This window comes from Trachypithecus francoisi, unplaced genomic scaffold, assembly GCF_009764315.1.
Source record: "Trachypithecus francoisi isolate TF-2019V2 unplaced genomic scaffold, Tfra_2.0 Lachesis_group5, whole genome shotgun sequence".
Taxonomy (NCBI): Eukaryota; Metazoa; Chordata; class Mammalia; order Primates; family Cercopithecidae; genus Trachypithecus; species Trachypithecus francoisi.
The window spans coordinates 83,813,658-83,833,624 of record NW_022681470.1 but is presented as its reverse complement, the minus strand read 5'-3'; the positions used below and the strand labels follow the sequence as shown (position 1 = coordinate 83,833,624).

The 19,967-nt window shown below is 42.6% G+C and overlaps 1 protein-coding gene and 1 pseudogene across 2 annotated transcripts in view; one reads left to right on the top strand and one right to left on the bottom strand.

Annotated features, from left to right (window-relative positions):
- The first annotated feature begins 1,454 nt into the window (after nt 1–1,454).
- Nucleotides 1,455–19,967, top strand: part of LIN9 (lin-9 DREAM MuvB core complex component) — a 97,501-nt gene continuing 78,988 nt past the window's right edge. The window contains exons 1-4 of one of the 2 annotated variants that reach the window (XM_033196880.1): nt 1,455–2,437; nt 9,938–9,970; nt 13,306–13,400; nt 15,195–15,299. In XM_033196880.1, the coding sequence (XP_033052771.1) occupies nt 1,678–2,437; nt 9,938–9,970; nt 13,306–13,400; nt 15,195–15,299 (993 nt within the window). In that variant the 5' untranslated portion in view covers nt 1,455–1,677. The remainder of the gene's footprint in view (nt 2,438–9,937; nt 9,971–13,305; nt 13,401–15,194; nt 15,300–19,967) is intronic. The other variant, XM_033196881.1, reaches the window with a different exon arrangement.
- Nucleotides 7,158–7,255, bottom strand: LOC117077103 (annotated as a pseudogene).

Below are 19,967 nucleotides of genomic sequence, written 5' to 3'. Positions count from 1 at the left end.
AAACATTGATTTAAACAGTAGTTGTGTTGTTGTGTGTACATGAAAACTGCCTCAGAATAAAACCAGGTTTGCCTTGGTCTAATGACACCTTCACCATCATGATATTCACACAAGGCATTTGCTTCTCCCACTCATAACCTCTCATGTTTTTTTTTTTTTTTTTAGACGGAGTCTCGCTCTGTGGCCCAGGCTGGAGTGCAGTGGTGCAATCTCGGCTCACTGCAAGCTCCCCCTCCCGAGTTCACGCCATTCTCCTCTCTCAGCCTCCCGTGTAGCTGGGACTACAGGCGCCTGCCACCACGCCCGGCTAATTTTTTGTGTTTTTGGTAGAGACGGGGTTTCACCGTGTTAGCCAGGAATGGTCTCAATCTCCTGACCTCGTGATCCGCCCGTCTCGGCCTCCCAAAGTGCTGGGATTACAGGCGTGAGCCACCGCGCCTGGCCTCTCATGTTTTTTTAAATTTCTATTCTTTCATTCTTAAAGGGCTGACCTTTTCTTGATCTCCTCTCCAAATTGATAGTGAAGTGCAAGCTGCTGCAGCCCGCCCCCCAGGTGCTGACAACAAGGACCAGTGTTTTAATCTTCTTAGAGAGCAGATCAGAGTGTGTTTAGAAGGCAAAGGAGAGGTTAAGCTAGCTCTGAAGGATTACTTTGTAAAACTGAACTTTCACCCTCCCTGCTCTCCCTCCTACCTTAGCATAGCAGCACCCAGTTACCCAAGGCACAAAGCTGGCATCAGCAATGAGACTTCCTTCTCCTCACACCCAGTGACTCACCTAATCCTTCATTTTCCACGTCTTGAAAGGTGGAGTGCATGCTGCCATCTCTCTCTAATACTGCCTATGCTGTGGTGATGGTGGTGGTAGTGGCTAACTGATGGGTGTTCGCAGCTATTATAAGGTCCTTACATCTATCAAATCATTTAGCCCTCAAAACAACCCTGTTACTTGCATTTTACAGATAAGAAACTGAGGCACAGAGAATTCGGTTAGGAAACTAATGTGCCTGAGATTATACAACTAGCAGCCCATCTGGATTCTTCCCATCCAGGCCCTGGGGCTCCAGAGCCCACCTTCTGCATCTCTCTAGCTACCAGTGCAGGCATCTCTCTTCTGTCCTTTGTATGCCCCAAATAAGCTTCTTCCTGACTGGTTTCTAGGCTCTCATCTTGTCCCCCACCAATCCATTTCCCATATTTTTGTTCGAAGACACAAATAGAAACATACCCCCCTCTTTAGGTAAAACCCGACTTTTCCATTGCTCCAGTGCACTAAGCAAGTTCAACTCCTTAGCCTGGGCGGGCCTCTGTGTACCACTCTGTCATCATAGTATACTGCCTTTTAACTTTGTAGTTCCTGGGATTCACCCATGTTTGCTTAGCGGTCCCATTCCTCCAAACCCATAAATTCCTGGAGAAAAGGATTGGAGCTCAATGACATTTGTTAAATGAATTTTTGAAAAGCAACAGTGCTTTATTACTGGAAAGTGTTACAGATATTGTGAATTTTTTCCTAGGGCTTCTTTAAATTTCGTTGAATTCTCATCCAATATCATCGTAACATTTGATCAGGTAGTTTATCACCTTGTAGTGTCACTGTTCCTTTCTGTATCCTCTCGAAGCCTCCTGTTTTTCCTTTCCTAATTCTCTTCCAGCCCATTGCACGATCTAGTGTCGAATGGATGAAACAGCTGAGCAGAACAGTTCTTTAGCTGTCGGCCTAAATGACCAACTTCATGACCTCTCAAGGTCTCGTTCCCTGGCTGCACGCAGCTCAGCTTCCAACATTCGGGAAAGGCGTGCCCGGCTGGCCAGGGGCCGCTGGGGCCGAGTCCCGGACGTCGCGACGCGCAGTGGGCTGCTGCGGCCGGGGCTCTCGGGAAAAGTGAGGGGACGGAGGCGCCCGAGCAACGTGGGTTTCGGGAACCGTGAATATTTCACTTTGCGTAGAGCCCCCTCGGGCAATGCGACCCAGAACCCTTCTTTCCCCCTGCCGGGGCTTCCCTCCAGTTCTCCACTCGGAACAAACAGCCTGCAGTTCCCGCAGCTGCAGCGCGGGCCGCGGAACACGCGCCGGGAGCGGGGCCCGGGCGGGACTCCGGAGCTGGTGCTGCTCCCCCAGCGCTCCAGCGCCGGGCCTCGCCGCGCGGCCTCCTTTCTCCCTTCCTCCCGCCCTGCTCGGCCGGAGGAGGCAGCGGAGGGGGGAGGCGCGGACCCCTCGGCGGCACCTCCTCCCCGGGCAGGCGCGGGCGGAGCCCAGCCCGCCTCAGCCAGCCGCGGCGGGAGCAGCGCGGCGCAGCGCCGCGGGCAGCGAGCTCCGCATTCGAACCTCCCTCGCAAAGACAGTCTCCGCCCCACAATGCACCGCGGCGGGCAGCCTTTGAAAAAGCGGCGCGGCTCGTTCAAGATGGCGGAGCTCGACCAGTTGCCTGACGAGAGTGAGTAGCACCTCAAAGCAACCCCGCCTTTTCCCGCCTGCTGCCTGCCCCACAGCTGCACCGGCCGGGACGGACGGCCGTGCCCTCCGCTGGGCAGCTGGGCTGACTGCCAGCCCACCGTGGTCCCCTAGTCCTCCCACTCCGGTGTTGCCGCCGCGTCGCCGCCTTTGTTATGGTGTCTGTGTATTGGTTTCTGGGGTTGTGTGAGCGCCAGGGCCGGAAACCGAGAGCCCGGGAGTCCAGCCTGTGCCAGGCGGAGGCGGTGGCTGCTCCCCTGGCCCGACTCCGGCCCCCAGCCGAGGTGGGGGGAAGAGCGGCCCCCGGGCGCGGGGGCTGTCCTCGCCGCCTGCACCACTCGCCCGGCGCCGAGAGACGCCCGCCGGGGTTATGTAACTCGCCTGTCCCGGGGCCGGGGGAGGGCTCGGGCTGGGCACGGGGTGGTCCACGGCCCCTTCTTCTTGCCCCAGCTTCTGATCTTGTCCTGTCACAGCTCCTGCCTCTACGGGCACTTGTGATCTTCACTGTCCTCCCCGCCCCCTCCCCCCCCCACCGGTGTGTCCACCCCTGGAAGTGTTTCCGTGTCAGAGGGTTGGCCCCTTCCCCTGGGACCACAGGTGGCTGTGGACCTTTCCTGAGATCATCCAGCCCGGATACTCAGTGTTCAGGTAGCCCCCGTCCCGCAGAGTTTATTCTATATGTGTCTTAAGAGCCATGAAGGTACCTTTATGTATGGATGTGACGAACACAGCGTACATGTGCAGTACCCTGGCTGACACCCACCCTAGGGCATTGCCTCACCTAACCGTGTTTACTCACCCTGACATCTAAGACATGTATACTCACTTGTGTTGAGTAAGTAAAAGCACCAATTCCATAATTTAAGGGCAATGGAACTTACTTTTGTAATTTACAGTATTGCATAAATTATATGAAAAGGCAAATATGTTAATTACAAAAAGTCCACATTCAGTATTCAGTTTATACATATTTGTGAAAGGCTCAATCACTATTGAATCTATGCACAAGGCAAATGGACTTTAAAAAAGAGAACTCAACATACCGATTACATTTTCTTTGTGGGGTCATGTATTCTTAATAAGTTATAAAGTTAAAATAAAAGTTCAAGTTGCCAAGCTGGTGAAAAGTCGTATAAAAAGTGTTTGTGTTTTAAATTTGATAGAGAGCAGCACTAAGTACCAAAGGAACTTTGTCCTTAATGGAACTGTTCTCTTTTGTGATGTCCAATAGGGTAGCCAAGCTACTAGCCATACGGAACATTTCAAATGTGGCTAGAGTGATGGAGGAACTGAATTTTGAATTTTATTTACATAGTCACATGTAGCTAGTAGCCACTGTGTTGGATAGGGAACAGCTATTGACCAGTCATGAGTTGTATTGTTTATTTGTAGAATACAATTGATTGTGATTTATTTTATTTATTTATTTATTTTGAGATAGAGTTTCACTCTTATTGCCCAGGCTGGGGTGCAATGGCGCTATTTCGGCTCACTGCAACCTCTGCCTCCCGGGTTCAAGCAATTCTCCTACCTCAGCCTCCCAAGTAGCTGGGGTTACAGGCATGAGCCACCACGCCCGCCTGATTTTTTTGTATTTTTAGTAGAGATGGGGTTTCTACATGTTGGTCAGGCTGGTCTCGAACTCCTGACCTCAGTTGATCTGCCCGCCTCAGCCTCCTAAAATGCTGGGATTACAGGTGTAAGCCACCGCGGCTGGCCTTGATTGTGACTTTGGATGCTCCCAAATGAGTGTGGACCTACTAAGCACAGTGTACTTGTCATCTGAAAATGTTTTTCGTCATCCTTGGTATCTTTTTAATAAAGATGTCTTATCACCTCTTGGATGTCACAATCACTAGAGCTCCTATTTTGGTTACTGCAGTCATTCTGTTGTAATGAGAGGCATTTTAAGTGGCTTTCTTACAACTGCCGTTAGGAATATTTGCTTCATATCATCCAACATTTATTGAGAATTTACTGTAGTTCTTTGTAGAGACTTAGGATTTATATTAGGGTTCAAATTCCAGCTCCACTTTCAAATTAATATAACCTAATCATTTATATTACTTTGTGACATCTCTGGTACATTGGTGTGTATTTGCGAAGCGTATGTCTTGTTTAACCAGACTTCAGCTTTGTTGAAACCAGGGATTTTCTTTCTTTGTTATACAGTGCCACAAATCAAGTATACATAAATACTTAATTTATATGGAATTAATGCAAAGTAACAGGTATTATTAATGAAACTGGAGCAGGGTCTTGGAAAAGCGATTTCAATTTGATACTGGAAATAACAGTATGTTTTTTGGCCACATTTAGTCAAGGAGTCTAGCTGATATATTATTCAGTAGTCGATATAACATTATCAATAATGAAAGCTACCATTTATTGAGTATTTACTATGAACCAGATGCCATACAAAGGATATTATATGTATTTGCTCATTTAATCTTCATTTCAATTGATGTAAGTACTCACATTTTATATGAGGAAACTAAGGCTATCTTCAGCCCAGATCTTTCCTGAGCTCCCTTTCTTGATATCTCTTGCCTATTTCACATTTCTTCTTAGATGCTTCAAGGGCCCCTCGAACTGCACGAGTTTAAAATCCACCTCAGTCCTACCCCAGGACAGATACTTCTAGTGATTCGAATGATTCCACTGTGCATTCAGCTGGCAGGGCAGAAACCTAGAGATTTTCTTTGGCACTTCCCTCTCTCTCTTTTTTTTTTTTTTTTTAACTGAGAGTCTTGCTCTGTCACCTAGGCTAGAGTGCAGTGGTGCGATCTCAGCTCACTGCAGCCTTTGCCTCCCGGGTTCAATCGATTCTCCTGCCTCAGCCTCCTGGGTAGCTGGGTTTACAGGCGCCCACCACCACACCTGGCTAATTTTTGTATTTTTAGTAGAGGCGGGGTTTCACCATGGCTAGGCTGGTCTTGAACTCCTGACCTCAGGTGATTCACCCGCCTCAGCCTCCCAAAGTGCTGGGATTACAGGTGTGAGCCACCACGCCCCCGGCCACTTTCCTCTCTTTCACTTCCCATATTTAAGCCTTTACTAAATCTGTACATTTTGCCTTCTAAATATCTGTCAATTCTACCCATTTCCTACCATCACCATAGCCCAAACTGTCACCATTTCTTCTCTTTACCGATTACCTCAGCCTCTCATTAATTCAGCCCCCTTCCCACAAACACAGCGAGTGGGATCCTTTCAAAATGAATATATGTCATCCTCCTGTTAGAAACCCTTTAGTAGCTGTAAGACCCTTTGTAGTCTGGCTGCTCCCTACCTCTCAGCTTTATGTCATACCACTTGTCCCCTCATTCTATCCCTTTGGGTTAAATTGGACCTTTTTCATTCCCTATACTCACCAGTCTCCCCTTTTCTCCAGGGTCTTTGCACATGCTCTTCTCTCAACCTGGAATGCTAACCCCTCACACCCCCCTTACTTTCAGTTAACTTATAATTATCTTTTAGATCCCATTTTATGCTTCTTCAGAGAGCCATTTCCCATCCTCCCTGACTAAATTATGCCTTCTTTAAATCTGTTTTTTGTTTTTTAAAGAGACAGGGTCTCTGTCTGTTGTGTAGACTTGAGTGCAGAGGCATAATCATGGCTCACTGCAGCCTTGATCTTCTGGGCTCAGGAGATCCTCCGGCATCAGTCTCCCCAGTAGCTGGTCCCACAGGCATGTACCACCATGCCCAACAAGGTTTTCGTTTTTGTTTTTGTTTTTCTATTTTTTGTAGAGAGGAGGTCTCCATATGTTGCTCAGACTGGTCTCAAACTCCTGGTCTCAAACTATCCTCCTGCCTTAGCCTTCCAAAGTGCTGGGATTACAGGCTTCAGCCACCATGCAGGGCCTATCTTCTTTCTTTTTTTTTTTAAAGATGGAATCTTGCTCCATCACCCAGGCTGGAGTGCAGCGGTGCAATCTTGGCTCACTGCAACCTCCGCCTCCAGAATTCAAGCGATTCTCCTGCCTCAGCCTCCTGAGTAGCTGTGATTACAGGTGTGTGCCACCAAGCCCGGCTAATTTTTGTATTTTTAGTGGAACCTGACTGGTCTCGAACTCTTGACCTCAAGTCATTTGGCCCCAGCAAAGTGCTGGGATTACAGGTGTGAGCCACTGTGCTAGGCCAGGGCCCATTTTCTTTAAATCTTTTTGTATTGCTATGTAACTTCCTAGTGACAGCTATTAACAGTTGCAGTTTTGTATTTGTTTATGTGATTGGTTAGTAGCCCCATCAGAGCAGGTACTGTTTCTGTCTCCCTAATTGCATTCCCAGTTCCATGCATAACACCTGGCTTACCTCTGACCTTTCATACCATTCTTCCCTGTGCAAGCACAGTCACCCCTCCTCCCTTCTTAATACTTAACCTGTTTGTTCAGCCCAGACTCATTGCTTTGGTTTCCTCCTCTGTCACAGCTAGTTTTTTAGCTGTTACCTCCTGAGAGAAACCGTTTGTACTCAGAAGTAAAGTAGTTCATACTTAGAGTAATTCCCCCCCCACCAATGTCACCCTGTTTATTTCCTTTTTCATGAACTATAATTATTATGTACTTGTTTATTATATATATGTCTTTCTACTAGAGTTTAAGCTTCCTGAGAGCAGAGGCTTTGTTTGTCTTGTTCTTTGGGGTAACCCTAGCCCCTAACAGTGCTTATGGTAGGCATTCAATAAAATGTTTTTTCCACATCAAATGGGTCATGTGCTGACTTCACAAAGTTTGACAGACACATCTCACACATGAGTATGAAAACCCAATCATCATGCTTATGAACTACGAAGGGTAGAATCTTTGGATTAATGAACACCTTGTTAGAGCAAGATTCTAATTTAATCAGATTCACCTGACTGAAAAATCATGTTCTTAACCTATTTTTTGATTGCTTAAAATAATACGGCATTATATCAAAACCATAATATATGCATTGTTCTATGCACTTTTACGTGTATTAACTCATTTAATCTTCATTTTACACATGAAGAAACAATAGCACAGAGAGGCAAAGTAACTTACTTAAGGTAACATGCAAGAAAGTGTCAGGACCAAGATTCAGACATAGCTAGTCTCATTCTAGAACCTGTTTTCTTAACCACTATGCTATCCTGCATCTAGAAAAAGGAAAAAAGGGCTGGTTGCGGTGGCTCACGCCTGTAATCCCAGCACTTTGGGAGGCCGAGCTGGGTGGATCACCTGAGGTCAGGAGTTCAAGACCAGCCTGGCCAACATGGCGAAAGCCTTTCTCTACTAAATATACAAAAATTAGCTGCATATGGTGGCATGCACCAGTAATCCTAGCTACCTGGAAGACTGAGGCAGGGAGAATTGCTTGAACCTGGGAGGTGGAGGTTGCAGTGAGCTGAGATTGCGCCACCACACTCCAACCTGGGTGACAGAGTGAGACTCCATCTCAAAAAAAAAAAAAAGGAAAAGGAAAAAAGGTTAAAGGTGATTGGTCAGAATCCCCAGGATATGGTTCCTGCCTTCATGGAGCAGGAATGGATATTCTTATGGCCTATACCTCTTCCTTCAGCTCTCTGCTTAAACATCACCTTTCATAGAAGCTAATCATGAACACCTTATATACAAATAGTTTTCCTTCCCCCAATCCCAACCCTGCATATTCTTCTGCCTTATTTTTTCCAGAGTGTTTATCATGACTCGATAGCTGTTTTTGTTTGTCTCCCATCACTAGAATGTACATTCCATGAGAGCAGGGACTTTGACTGTTTTGCTTGCTGTTGTATTCCCATTGCCTAGAGCAGGTAGGGACTGGCATGCCATCAGCACTCTACATATTCAGTGAGTGAATGGTTACTACTTTTTCTCAAATGCACTACATATCTGTCGGTAAACAGATGTGTGTATTATCTACTGTTGCTGCTTTACAGTTGTGTTGCATTGTTTGAGACTTTTTAGCAAGATTTTATGTCATTCACCCCCATGACTTTACTGCCTTTTGTCATTAAGCTTCAATTGCCATACGGAAGCTGTTATGGTGTCCTGTTAACTATTCTTCACATCTAGGCAAGAGAGTAGAGTGAAAATAAGTGTCTTTAATGCTAATAGGTGTCTGTTTTACAAGTCTCTTATACCGACCTGTGGAGGAACAAGTCAGTTGAAGTTTAGTGATCAGAGATGCATAGTGTTTAAGGATCTGAGATGAAGTGTTTCATAACTCCCATACTTTATCTGTTGCTTCTCATTTTAAGTCTGTTACCCATTTATAGGAGATGTAAATCATGGCTGCTTTTGTTAAATAGCAAAGAGGATTAATCTGCCCTCTCTAATTTTTGTTCCTAGTTCATGTTCTTTTTTATTTAATCCCCTGAGATCATCCTTGATTATTATTTTTCAGATGACTTGGACTTTGCAATGTATACATCCAGTTCTGAGATTTTTAAATTTAGTGCTTTCTCGCTCTCAAAAAGCTTCTTTCTCTATTGACTTTTCTACTTTCCCTACCCATAAATCCTATCATTCATTCACACCAGAACCTGTAGCCTGATGTTTCTCAAAGTGGGTTACCTGCAACAGAATCCCCTGTTGTTTATTAATAATGTAGATTGAGTCTAGATTCTGTGTGTATGAGGAGCTTCCTTGTTATTCTAATTTCTTTTTTTTTTTTTGAGGCAGAGTCTTTGTCTGTCAGGCTGAAGTGCAGTGGTGTGGTCACAGCTCACTGCAGCCTCAACCTTCCAGGCTCCAGCAAGCTTCTCACATCAGCCTCCTGAGTGGCTGAGACTGGAGGCACGTGCCACTATACCCAGTGAATTAAAATTTTTTTTTAGAGACAGGATCTCCCTATGTTGCCCAGGCTGGTCTCAGACTCCTGGCCTCAGGCGATCCTTCCCACCTTGGTCTTCCAAAGCACTGGGATTACAGTTGTTAGCCATCACACCTGGCCTCTAATGTACAGTAGAGTTTGTTTTATCCAGTGGACCCCTCCAACTTTAGCCCCTCTTGGCCGTTCTGTATTCCCTTTTCCAGCTTAAATCTTGAAGTATTGCATGTACCTGCATTCTAGACTTTCTCTTGCTATGACAGTCCCTGAATCATTTCCATTGTCTGTTTTTCCCACTCCATTGCTACGTCAGTCTTTGCCTCAGTAGATGTCAGTTCCCTTTCTCTTTTCTTCCAGCACCACAGCACACCTGGATGAGGATCCAAAATTACCTCTGTCCCCACTCTTGCTCTTTCTTCTCTTTCTTCATTTTCTTCTCCTGGAATGGTCTCCAGTTCTCACAACTTCAGCAAGACTCTCATATGTCTCTCTCCAGTTCTTTCTTTATCTAAGTTCTGGTTTATAGTCTGAATTGTATGCTAGATATTTCTAATTGCACATTCGACCATCTCTTCAAACTCAGTATTACTAAAACTAAATGGATCACTTTTACCCCCAAACCAAGGTCTTTTTCTCTTGCTTTGGTTATGAAATAGTTACTGATTTGTTTTATTTTTAATTTCAGGTTCTTCAGCAAAAGCCCTTGTCAGTTTAAAAGGTAAGAAGTATAGCATTTTTAGATATACCATAGCTAAAAGTCTAATTCATTAAATTCATCTGGATATAGTGTTTCCCTTTTCCTTCTAAGTTATGATTCATTGTAGCTTTTCAGTATTGGTTTTCACTGATAACCTTAAATAAATATGCTTTTATAGGAGAATTGATCCTCAGTTGTTAGAAATTATTTTTTTAAATTTCTAAAATTATTGATTAAAAACTTTTCTAATTAAACATTCCATAAATATTTAAATTAAAAGCATTTGTTAAACAACTGTGCTGAGCTATATGTTAGCATAATTGTTTGTTTGTTTGTTTGTTTGTTTTTGAGACAGTCTGTCTGTTGCCCAGGCTGGAGTACATTGGTGCAATCTTGGCTCACTGCAACCTCTGCCTCCTAGGTTCAAGTGATTCTCATGCCTCAGCCCCCTGAGTAGTTGGGATTACAGGCATGTGCCATCATGCCTGGCTAATTTTTGTGTTTTTAGTAGAGATGGGATTTCACCATGTTGGCCAGACTGGCCTCAAACTCCTGGCCTCAAGTGATCGGCCCACCTTGGCCTCCCACAGTGCTGGGATTACAGACGTGAGCCACTGTGCCCAGCAGATTTTTTGTTTATTTATTTTTTGAGACAGGGTCTCGCTCTGTCACACAGGCTAGAGTGCGGTGACATGACTACAGTTCGCTGCAGCCTTGACCTCCTGGGCTCAAGTGATCCTCTTGCCTCAGCCTCCTGTGTAGCTGGGACCACAGGCAAATGCCACCATGCCCAGCTAATTTCTTTATTTTTTGCAGAGAGGAGGCCTCACTTTGTTGCCCAGGCTGGTCTTGAACTCCTGAACTCAAGGGATCCTGCTGCCTCGGCTTTGCAAAGTGCTGGGATTACAGGCATGAGCCACCACATCTGGCCTGTAATAGCTTATTTTTAAGAGTCTTGCTTTCACTGGGCACGGTGGCTCATGCCTGTAATCCTGGCACTTTGGGAGGCTGAGGCAGGTGGACCACTTGAATTCAGGAGTTCGAAACCAGCCTGGCTAACATGGCGAAACGCCGTCTCTCCTAAAAATACAAAATTAGCCTGGAGTGGTGGCAGACACCTGTAATCCCAGCTACTTGAAAGGCTGAGGCAGGAGACTTGCTTGAACCTGGGAGGCGGAGGTTGTCATAAGCCGAGATTGCGCCATCGCACTCCAATCTGGGTGACAGAGTGAGACTCTGTCTCAAATTTAAAAAAAAAAAAAAAAAAAGAATCTTGCTTTCTAAGTAATAATGCCCTGAAATAAAAGAATGATAGTACTTTTCTCATTCTAAGAAAAAGTTTGACATGTTCCTTGGTCTATTTCTTTTGGCAGGTACATTAGACTAACCCTTTTAACATAGTTCCTTTAAAATTTTACCTCTCGATTAAGATTCTAGTAGGTCAATAAATTTGGAACCAAGTTAAATATTCTCAAAGGTTCATTAGTACTTTTAGTTTTTAAAGCTACTATATTGTTCTTAGGATTAGTGATTTACCAAATTAAATCCTTCTAGCTTGAGGAGACCACTTGTCTTCCAGAACAACCCAATTTCTTTGCCTAGCAGGATCTACTCCATCCCATTTCTGTTCTTTTGCGATTCTTAAAAATTATTCCATTATTCTTTTTCTCCCAATATTAAACTCATTTCTCTCTCCCCTTTTTTTTTTTGAGACTGAGTCTTGCTTTGTTGCCCAGGCTGGAGTGCAGTGGCACAATATCTTGGCTCAGATTAAGTGAGTCTTGTGCCTCAGCCTCCTGAGTAGCTGGGACTGCAGGCATGCATCACCACACCTGGCTAATTTTTGTATTTTGAGTAGAGATGGGGTTTCGTCATGTTGGCCAGCCTGGTCTTGAACTCCTGACCTCAGGTGATCCTCCCACTTTGGCCTCCCAACGTGCTGGGATTACAGGTGTGAGCCACCATACCCGGCACTCATTCATCTTTATAAAAACATTTATATAAGTAATATGTATTTCTTACGGAAAAAATGAGAAAATGCTGATGAGCCACTAGAAGAAAATAAAAACCATCTTGTATATTCATCCTAGTTTTCTGTGCCTCTATATAAACATCTTTTTTACAAAAATTAAACTCATCCCTCTTTATTTTACCAATATGTCTAATCATTATAATGTGTATAATCATAATGTCTATTTGATACAACTTTTTTTCTGGTTGTGTACAACTCTGAAGACATTTCTCTGAATTAAGGAAAACGAAATAACCACGCTGATTTACTTTTTCTTTTTTTGTGAGGGGACAGAGACTTGCCGTGTTACACAGACTGAGGTGCAGTGGTGCTGTCTCAGCTTGCTTCGACCCTGGCTCGCTTCGACCTTTGCCTCCCAGGTTCCAGCGATTCTCTGCCTTAGCCTCCTGAATAGCTGGGACTACAGGGGTGTGCTACCATGCCCGGCTAATTTTTGTATTTTTTGTAGAGGTGGGGTTTCACCATGTTGGCCAGGTTGATCTCAAACTCATGGCCTCAAATGATCCACCCGCCTCGGCCTCCCAAAGTCCTGGAATTATAGGCGTGAGCCATTGCACCTGGCCTAATTTCCTTTTTATATATCAAGTGATTCACATATCAAAGCAGAAAACATTTAGAAATATGCTCTAAATACAGTCTGGCATGGTGGCTCATGCCTGTAATCTCAACACTTCGAGAGGCCAAAGCGGGTGGATCACCTAAAGTCAGGAGTTTGAGACCAGCCTGGCCAACATGGAGAAACCCTTTCTCTACTAAAAATACAAAAATTAGCTAGGCGTGCTGGCACACACCTGTAATCCCACTACTGGGGAGGCTGAGGCAAGAGACCCACTTGAACCTGGGAGGCAGAGGTTGCAGTCAGCCAAGGTTGTACCACTGCACCCCAGCCTGGGCAATGGAGCAAGTACTCTGTCTCACACACAAAGAAAAAAAAAAAAGAAATGTGCTCTAAATTCAAGGTTAGAAAGGGCTTTTTCCATTTTTGATTCCCCGGCTTTCAGAATTGTACCAAAAATTATGATATAGTTCTTGGCAAGTTGGAATGGAGAAATTATTAAAAATCCAAAAAGAAAGAAAAAGAAGCATATGTTTCAGTATGGACGTTTAATACTTTCAAGATGCATTGCTTTATCAAATTATTTAGAGAATTTGACAGAAAAATACAGAAGAGCTTTTTCATTTATAATACATTATTATAGTAAGTATATTTTTTCCATATTGGTAAATATTTTAGATATATGGCTGTTATGAAAAAGGCAGTATTCATGGTATGAAATCCTTTGAACTAAGCCAACATTTTATTAGAATTAATTATTTATTACAGAGGGAAGCTTATCTAACACATGGAATGAAAAGTACAGTTCTTTACAGAAAACACCTGTTTGGAAAGGCAGGAATACAAGCCCTGCTGTGGAAATGGTAAGGAGTGAGTTTTTCTTACATTTTAGAATAATTATAGCTAAGTTGTCTGTATTATTGTCATGTGTAAATTCTTGCAGCACAGTAAAAAATTTACAAGTTGTTTTCCCAACCTCAAGTGTCATTAAGCACTGTTTGATCTTATTTAGGTAAATTAATCTGTACCCAGTGATAATCTGGTCATCATTAAGCATTTGTTCAGTAATTGTGTAATAGTTTCTTTAAATAGGAAAAACAAAAAACTACAACTTATAATTTTATCAGATATGCAAAAAATTTTACATGGCTTCATTCAGTACCTGCAAAAATATATATGTGTATATATATATATAAGTGGTAAGGTATTAAAATCTTGTATAGCCAAAAAGAAAAAAAAAATCATTGTGTAACTCAAAGGTAAGTGCATTTAGAGATGGGAAGTAGAGATGAGCATATAATCGACATGACTAATGATTTTAGGAACTCTGTTTCTCTCCTGCACTGCCAGGTAGCCAGGAGGTTTTAAGGGTCTGTCTTGAAACAATCCTGGAGTTGGGATAGACAGCAGCAGTCGCAGTAGCCTGGGCAGCTGGCCACAGTGAATGTGAGGGGCTTTCCTCACTCTGTCAGTTCCATCATCTTCATTCCCTTCCTCCTCGGCTTGTGGTCAGGGAAGGGGGGCAGTGTAGAATGGACTTCCTATCAGGACTATAGAGTATCAAGACTCTGAGTGGGTTTAATTTCTTTTTGTTTTTCTTTTTTTGAGACGAGGTCTCGCTCTGTTGTCCAGGCTGGTCAGGAACTCCCAGGCCCAAGCGATGCTCCCCGCTCAGCCTCCCAAGTAGCTGGGACTACAGGTGTGTGCCACCATGCCCAGCTAATTAAAAAATATTTTTTTTTTTGTAGAGATGGGGTCTCCTTATGTTGCCCAGGCTAGTTTCCAGCTCCTGGGCTCAAGTGATCCTCCTGCCTCGGCCTTCTGAAGTGCTGGGATTATAGGCATGAGCCACTGTGCCCAGCCAGAGTGGGTTTAATTTCAAGGGTTCATAGACCCGAGTGGATGTTGCCCATATGTTGTTAGCCCTCTGCATGTGTTTCTCTTCCAAATAGCCATGAGGAGTGGGAGAAGGCTTTGAAAAGGATGTAGGTCTTATTGCAATGTTATTTCTTTTTCTCTCTATTAATGAAACCTCTGAACCTAGGGTGAACTGTAAAATTCTTCCTATTACAGACCCTTAATTGTATGATGTAGTTTTGGTACTTAAACAATTTTTTTAGTTCTATGGGTAATTATCAGATATCTATCATGTGTATCTTGTATTCTTATTTACAAATGAAAATTTGGTTAACAATTTTTGACAGCAGATCTAGTATAATAGTATACACATTTAGGCTTACTCTTCTAGAGTGATTTAGAATCTTTGGCCCGGCCCAGCCCTATGCAGCAGACGTACGTCACACGCCTGATTGGTATTAACCCAAGCACCAACATAATTTGAACTGGAATTTCCGGAACTTATTTTCCTATCACCACTGTCCAAGGCTGCCAGTGTACTAAGGAGACTTGGGGTTCAAGTTTTACTTTATTCATCAGCTAGGTATTTCATTCATAAGCAACTTGCATAAATACATCTTACTGCTTTCTAAATCTGAGGTTATTTATATTTGGCTTTGTGTGCTTTGTGTTGCCCATACTTTATTCTTCCATACTGCTGATAATCCAGAGTTAGCTCAGTTTTCCAAGTATAGAATTGTATTTTGGAACAAAAATGGGAGGGTTCAGCTTTTTCATTAAATGAAACATTTCTATCATAGCCTTTCAGAAATTCAAAACGAAGTCGACTTTTTTCTGATGAAGATGATAGGCAAATAAATACAAGGTCACCTAAAAGAAACCAGAGGGTTGCAATGGTTCCACAGGTATGTGTGTGCTAAAATTTCGTTTCATTCGAAAGGAAGTAAGCAAATGCTCAACCTAATAAAGTTTATATTTCTGTTACATTTTTAGTAACAAGTTCTTTTATTTAAATTCGTACTGCTACTCTGGTCCTATTTTAGTTACCTAGAAAACGTTATTTTTTTGATCAACTTTGAAACGGTAGAAAACTGGTCATTAGTCCTACAAATGCACAGTTTTCTTTTAAGCATGGAGATAGTGGAAGAATTTGGCAGCATGGAATCAATTTTTAGATTTGCACAGAAATAAGAGGGAAAAAATGTTTTACTTGATCACCAAGACAAGTACATTGGAGACTTCCTTTATCCAAGAGATGGAGTCTCACTCTGTCGCCCAGCCTGGAGTACAGTGGCGCGATCTCAGCTTACTGCTACCTCTGCCTCCTGGGTTCAAGCGATTCTCCTGCCTCAGCCTCCCGAGTAGCTGGGATTACAGGCTCACACCACCATGCCCAGCTGATTTTTATGTTTTAGTAAAGATGGGGTTTCACCATGTTGGCCAGGCTGGTCTTGAACTCCTGACCTCAAGTGATCTGCCCATCTCAGCCTCCCAAAGTACTGGGATTACAGTCGTGAGCCACTGTGCCCTGCCGAGAGAAAAATATTTAGCATGGAATCATATCTCCTTATTTATTTTTGGCATTTAAAAACTCATAGTGGGCTGGGCACGGTGGCTCATGACTATAATCACAGCACTTTGGGAAGCCAAGGTGAGCGCATCACTTGAGGCCAGGAGTTTGAGACCAGCCTGGCCACAATGAGAAAACCCTGTCTCTACTAAACATACAAAAAAACTAGCTGGCATGATGGCACACGCCTGTAATCTCAGCTACTTGGGAGGCTGAGGCATGAGAACTGTTTGAACCCAGGAGGTAGAGGTTGCAGTGAGCTGAGATCATGCCACTGCACTCCAGCCTGGTTAACAGAGCAAGACTCTGTCTCAAAAAAAAAAAAAAAATTAGACATGTAAAAATCAAAGGAATGAAAATTGGATAAGGAAATATTAACTTTAAGGGTAATGTAATTTTTGTCTTATCCAATTTATAACTTCTGATATAATCATTCCCTGTTTCTCTTTCATTATTTTCCAAAGTCTTATAAAACAAGATTTTCTAGTATAATAGATGGTAGAGGTGATATTCTCAACCAATAATTTAGCATTAGGTTTTTTTTTTTGAAACTGAGTTTTGCTCTTCTTGCCCAGGTGGAGTGCAGTGGTGCGATCTCGGCTCACTGCAGCCTCCGCCTCCTGGGTTCAAGCAATTCTCCTGCCTTAGCCTCCCGAGTAGCTGGGATTACAGGCATGTGCCACCATGCCCGGCTAATTTGGTATTTTTAGTAGAGACAGATTTCTCCATGTTGGTCAGGCTGATCTTGAACTCCCAACCTCAGGTGGTCCGCCTGCCTCAGCCTCCCGAAGTGCTGAGATTACAGGCATGAGCCACTGCTCCCGAGCCAGGTTTTTTTGGGGGAGTGGGGGAGGGGACTGCATTGGCATGATCTTAGATCACTGCAATCTCTACCTCCCATAGTGAAGTGATTCTTGTCCCTCAGCCTCCCGAGTAGCTGGGACTATAAGCATGAACCACCACACCTGGCTAATTTTTGTATTTTCAGTAGAGACAGGCTTTTGCCACGTTAGCCAGGCTGGTCTCAAACTCCTGACCTCAAGCAATCCACTCACCTCAGCCTCCCAAAGTGCTGGGATTACAGGTGTGAGCCACTGCACCCGACCTAAGGATTTAGCATTAAGTAAATTAAAAGCATGACCAGCAATCTACCCTACCAATAAAAACTCTTAAATGCCTTGTGATAATTTTAAACAGGAAAATATGTTCATGTTCTGTAGAATGAACAAAAATATATCTTGAACTTCAAAAAAAAAAAATGCTGTCAAGGCCAAGTGCACATAAGCATCTAATAATTTGATCTTGTAATCCCAGCACTTTGGGAGGCCAAGGCAGGCAGATCACTTGATGTCAAGAGTTTGAGACCAGTCTGGCCAACATGGCAAAATACCATCTCTACAGTAAATACAAAAATTAGTTGGGCATGGTGGCACACACCTATAATCCCAGCTCCTCACTTGAACCTGGGAGGCAGAGGTTGCAGTGAGCCGAGGTCACAGCTGTACACTCCAGCATGGGTGACAGAACAAGAGTCTGTCTCAAAAAATAGATTAACTAAAATAAATTTTAAAATAATAGGAATTTGATCTTGTTGAAACTAAAATGCAATGTGCATTTCTTGGCTAAGTTAGCTGTTGTATACAAGGTTGAATGAACAAGAAATAGTTAAATAACAATTTTGTTAGCTAGACTTTGGAATAGCTATGTTACTAAGATAATCTAGATGATTCACAAGCATACAGAAAACTGATCTTTAAGACTGTGACACTGTCCTGTTGCAACTCTATCCACTGCCTTCCTTCCTGAGCACATCACTCCTTCTGGGACTATTTTACAGAGCCCTTTTTAGCAATGGAGAGAATTCTGATCAATACAGAACAAATATAATGTAGGATAAACGTGATATGAGACTTCTTCAAATATGTGAAAAGTTTTTATATCCTCTGAGTTTTCTCTTTACTAGTTGTAGCATCTTTAGTTCTTTCCATCTTCCTTTACCTGACATGGCTTGTTCCCTTACCATCCTTAGTCATATCTTCTAAATCTCTTGCATTTTGTCTGTATGTTTATTTAAAGAACACCACCCAGAACTGAAAAATTATGAAAACTAACTTTTACTAATTACTTATGTGTTGAGTCCTGTTCTAAGCACTTCATAGGTATTACTTTGATTTAATCTTCAACAACAACTATGAAATAGGTTACTGTTATATTTCCCATTTTGTAGATAAGAAAACAGACACAGATAAGTATCTTACTCAAGAACTCAAAGCTAGGAAGTAAAGACTGGTAATAGTCAGGCAGCCTGTCTCCAGAGTCCTACTTTAAAAAGAAAAAACCTAGCTTTGTTGAGATAGACTTTACATATACAAATCATATATTTAAAGCATACAGTTTGGCTGGGCACAGTGGCTCATTTTGAGAGGCCGAGGTGGGAGGATTGCTTGAGCTCAGGAGTTTGAGACCAGCTTGGGCAACAAAGTGAGACCCTGTCTCTACAAAAAAATTGAAAAAAAAAATTAGCCAGGCATGATGGTAGCACACCTGTGGTACCAGCTATTTGGGAGGCCAAAGTGGGAGGATCACTTAAGCCCAGGAGATTGAGGCTGTAGTGAGCTATGATCAGACCACTGCAGTCCAGCCTGGGCAATAGAACAGAGATCCTGTCCGTTTTAATAATTTATGTTTCTGGTCTGGTGCAATGGTACATGCCTGTAGCACTTTGGGAGGCTAAGGCAGGTGGATGGCTTAAGCTCAGGAGTTCCAGATCGGCCTGGGCAACATGGTGAAACCCCATCTCTACCAAAAATACAAAAATTAGCTGGGTGTGGTGGCATACTCCTGTAGTCCCAGCTACTCAGGAGGCTGAGACAGGAGAATCGCTTGAATCTGGGAGGTGGAAGCTGCAGTGAGCTAAAATTGCACCACTGTACTCCAACCTGGGTGACAGAGTGAGACCCTGTCTCAAACAATCAATAACAATGTGAATCTGTTTTCCCATACCCAACAGGCAGGTCCTTAATATAGTTTTATATTCGAGGAGCTGCTAATACCCTGTGTACCCTATTTAAAAATCTGGGTCAATAATGTAGTAGAAAGAAATAACATTTTTTGTGATAAGAATATAGTAATTTGGTTATTTATGCTAAACATCTCCTCACTTATAAAATTTTTCTTTTTTCTTTTTTTACATTAAATGTTTTTTTTCTCCTGAGAATGGTCACTGAGGGAAAACAAAGAAAAAGAAAAACAAAGTTATTTTTCTAAATGCAGTGTGATATCCTGAATTGGTTTCTAGAACAGAAAAAGGACATTAGTGAAAAACCTGGTAAAATCCAAATAAAGCCTGTAGTTTAGTTAATATTATTGCACCAGTTTTGACAAATATGCCAAAGTTACTATAAGATATTAACATTAGGGAAAGCTAAGTGAAGGGCATATGGGAGTATGCACTGTCTTTGCAACTTGCCTGTAAATCTACAAGTCTTCCAAAATACAAAGTTTATAATAAAAAATTTTAAATTTTGACCCTAACTCACCATCCCAATATGTACTTCCCTCATACAGTGGTAGCCACTATAATTAGTTTGATTATCCTTTTGAGACCTTTTAAATATACTTTTAATGTATTCATAGAAAGTATATAATATTGTTAAATGTATATATATTTTTTCTTTTTCTAAATGTATGTATTCTAAAAATTACATTTGTAATATCATTTTCATGGTATTGTGCCATGTGTCATTCTGTAGTTTTTTCACCGTCTTTTTTTGAGATCTGGCCATGTTGATTGATTGAGATAGATAGATAGGATTCAGTGTTTCATTTCTTTTTACAGTTGAATAGTGTCAATTTTATATCATTATTTATAAATTCTCCCATTTGGGAGCATTTAAATTGTTTATAAATTTTTACTTTGACAAATAATGCTGCAGTGAACATCCTGAGCATGTTTACATAAATTTACAAGTTTTTTTCTAGGACAGATGCCTAAAATGTGGAA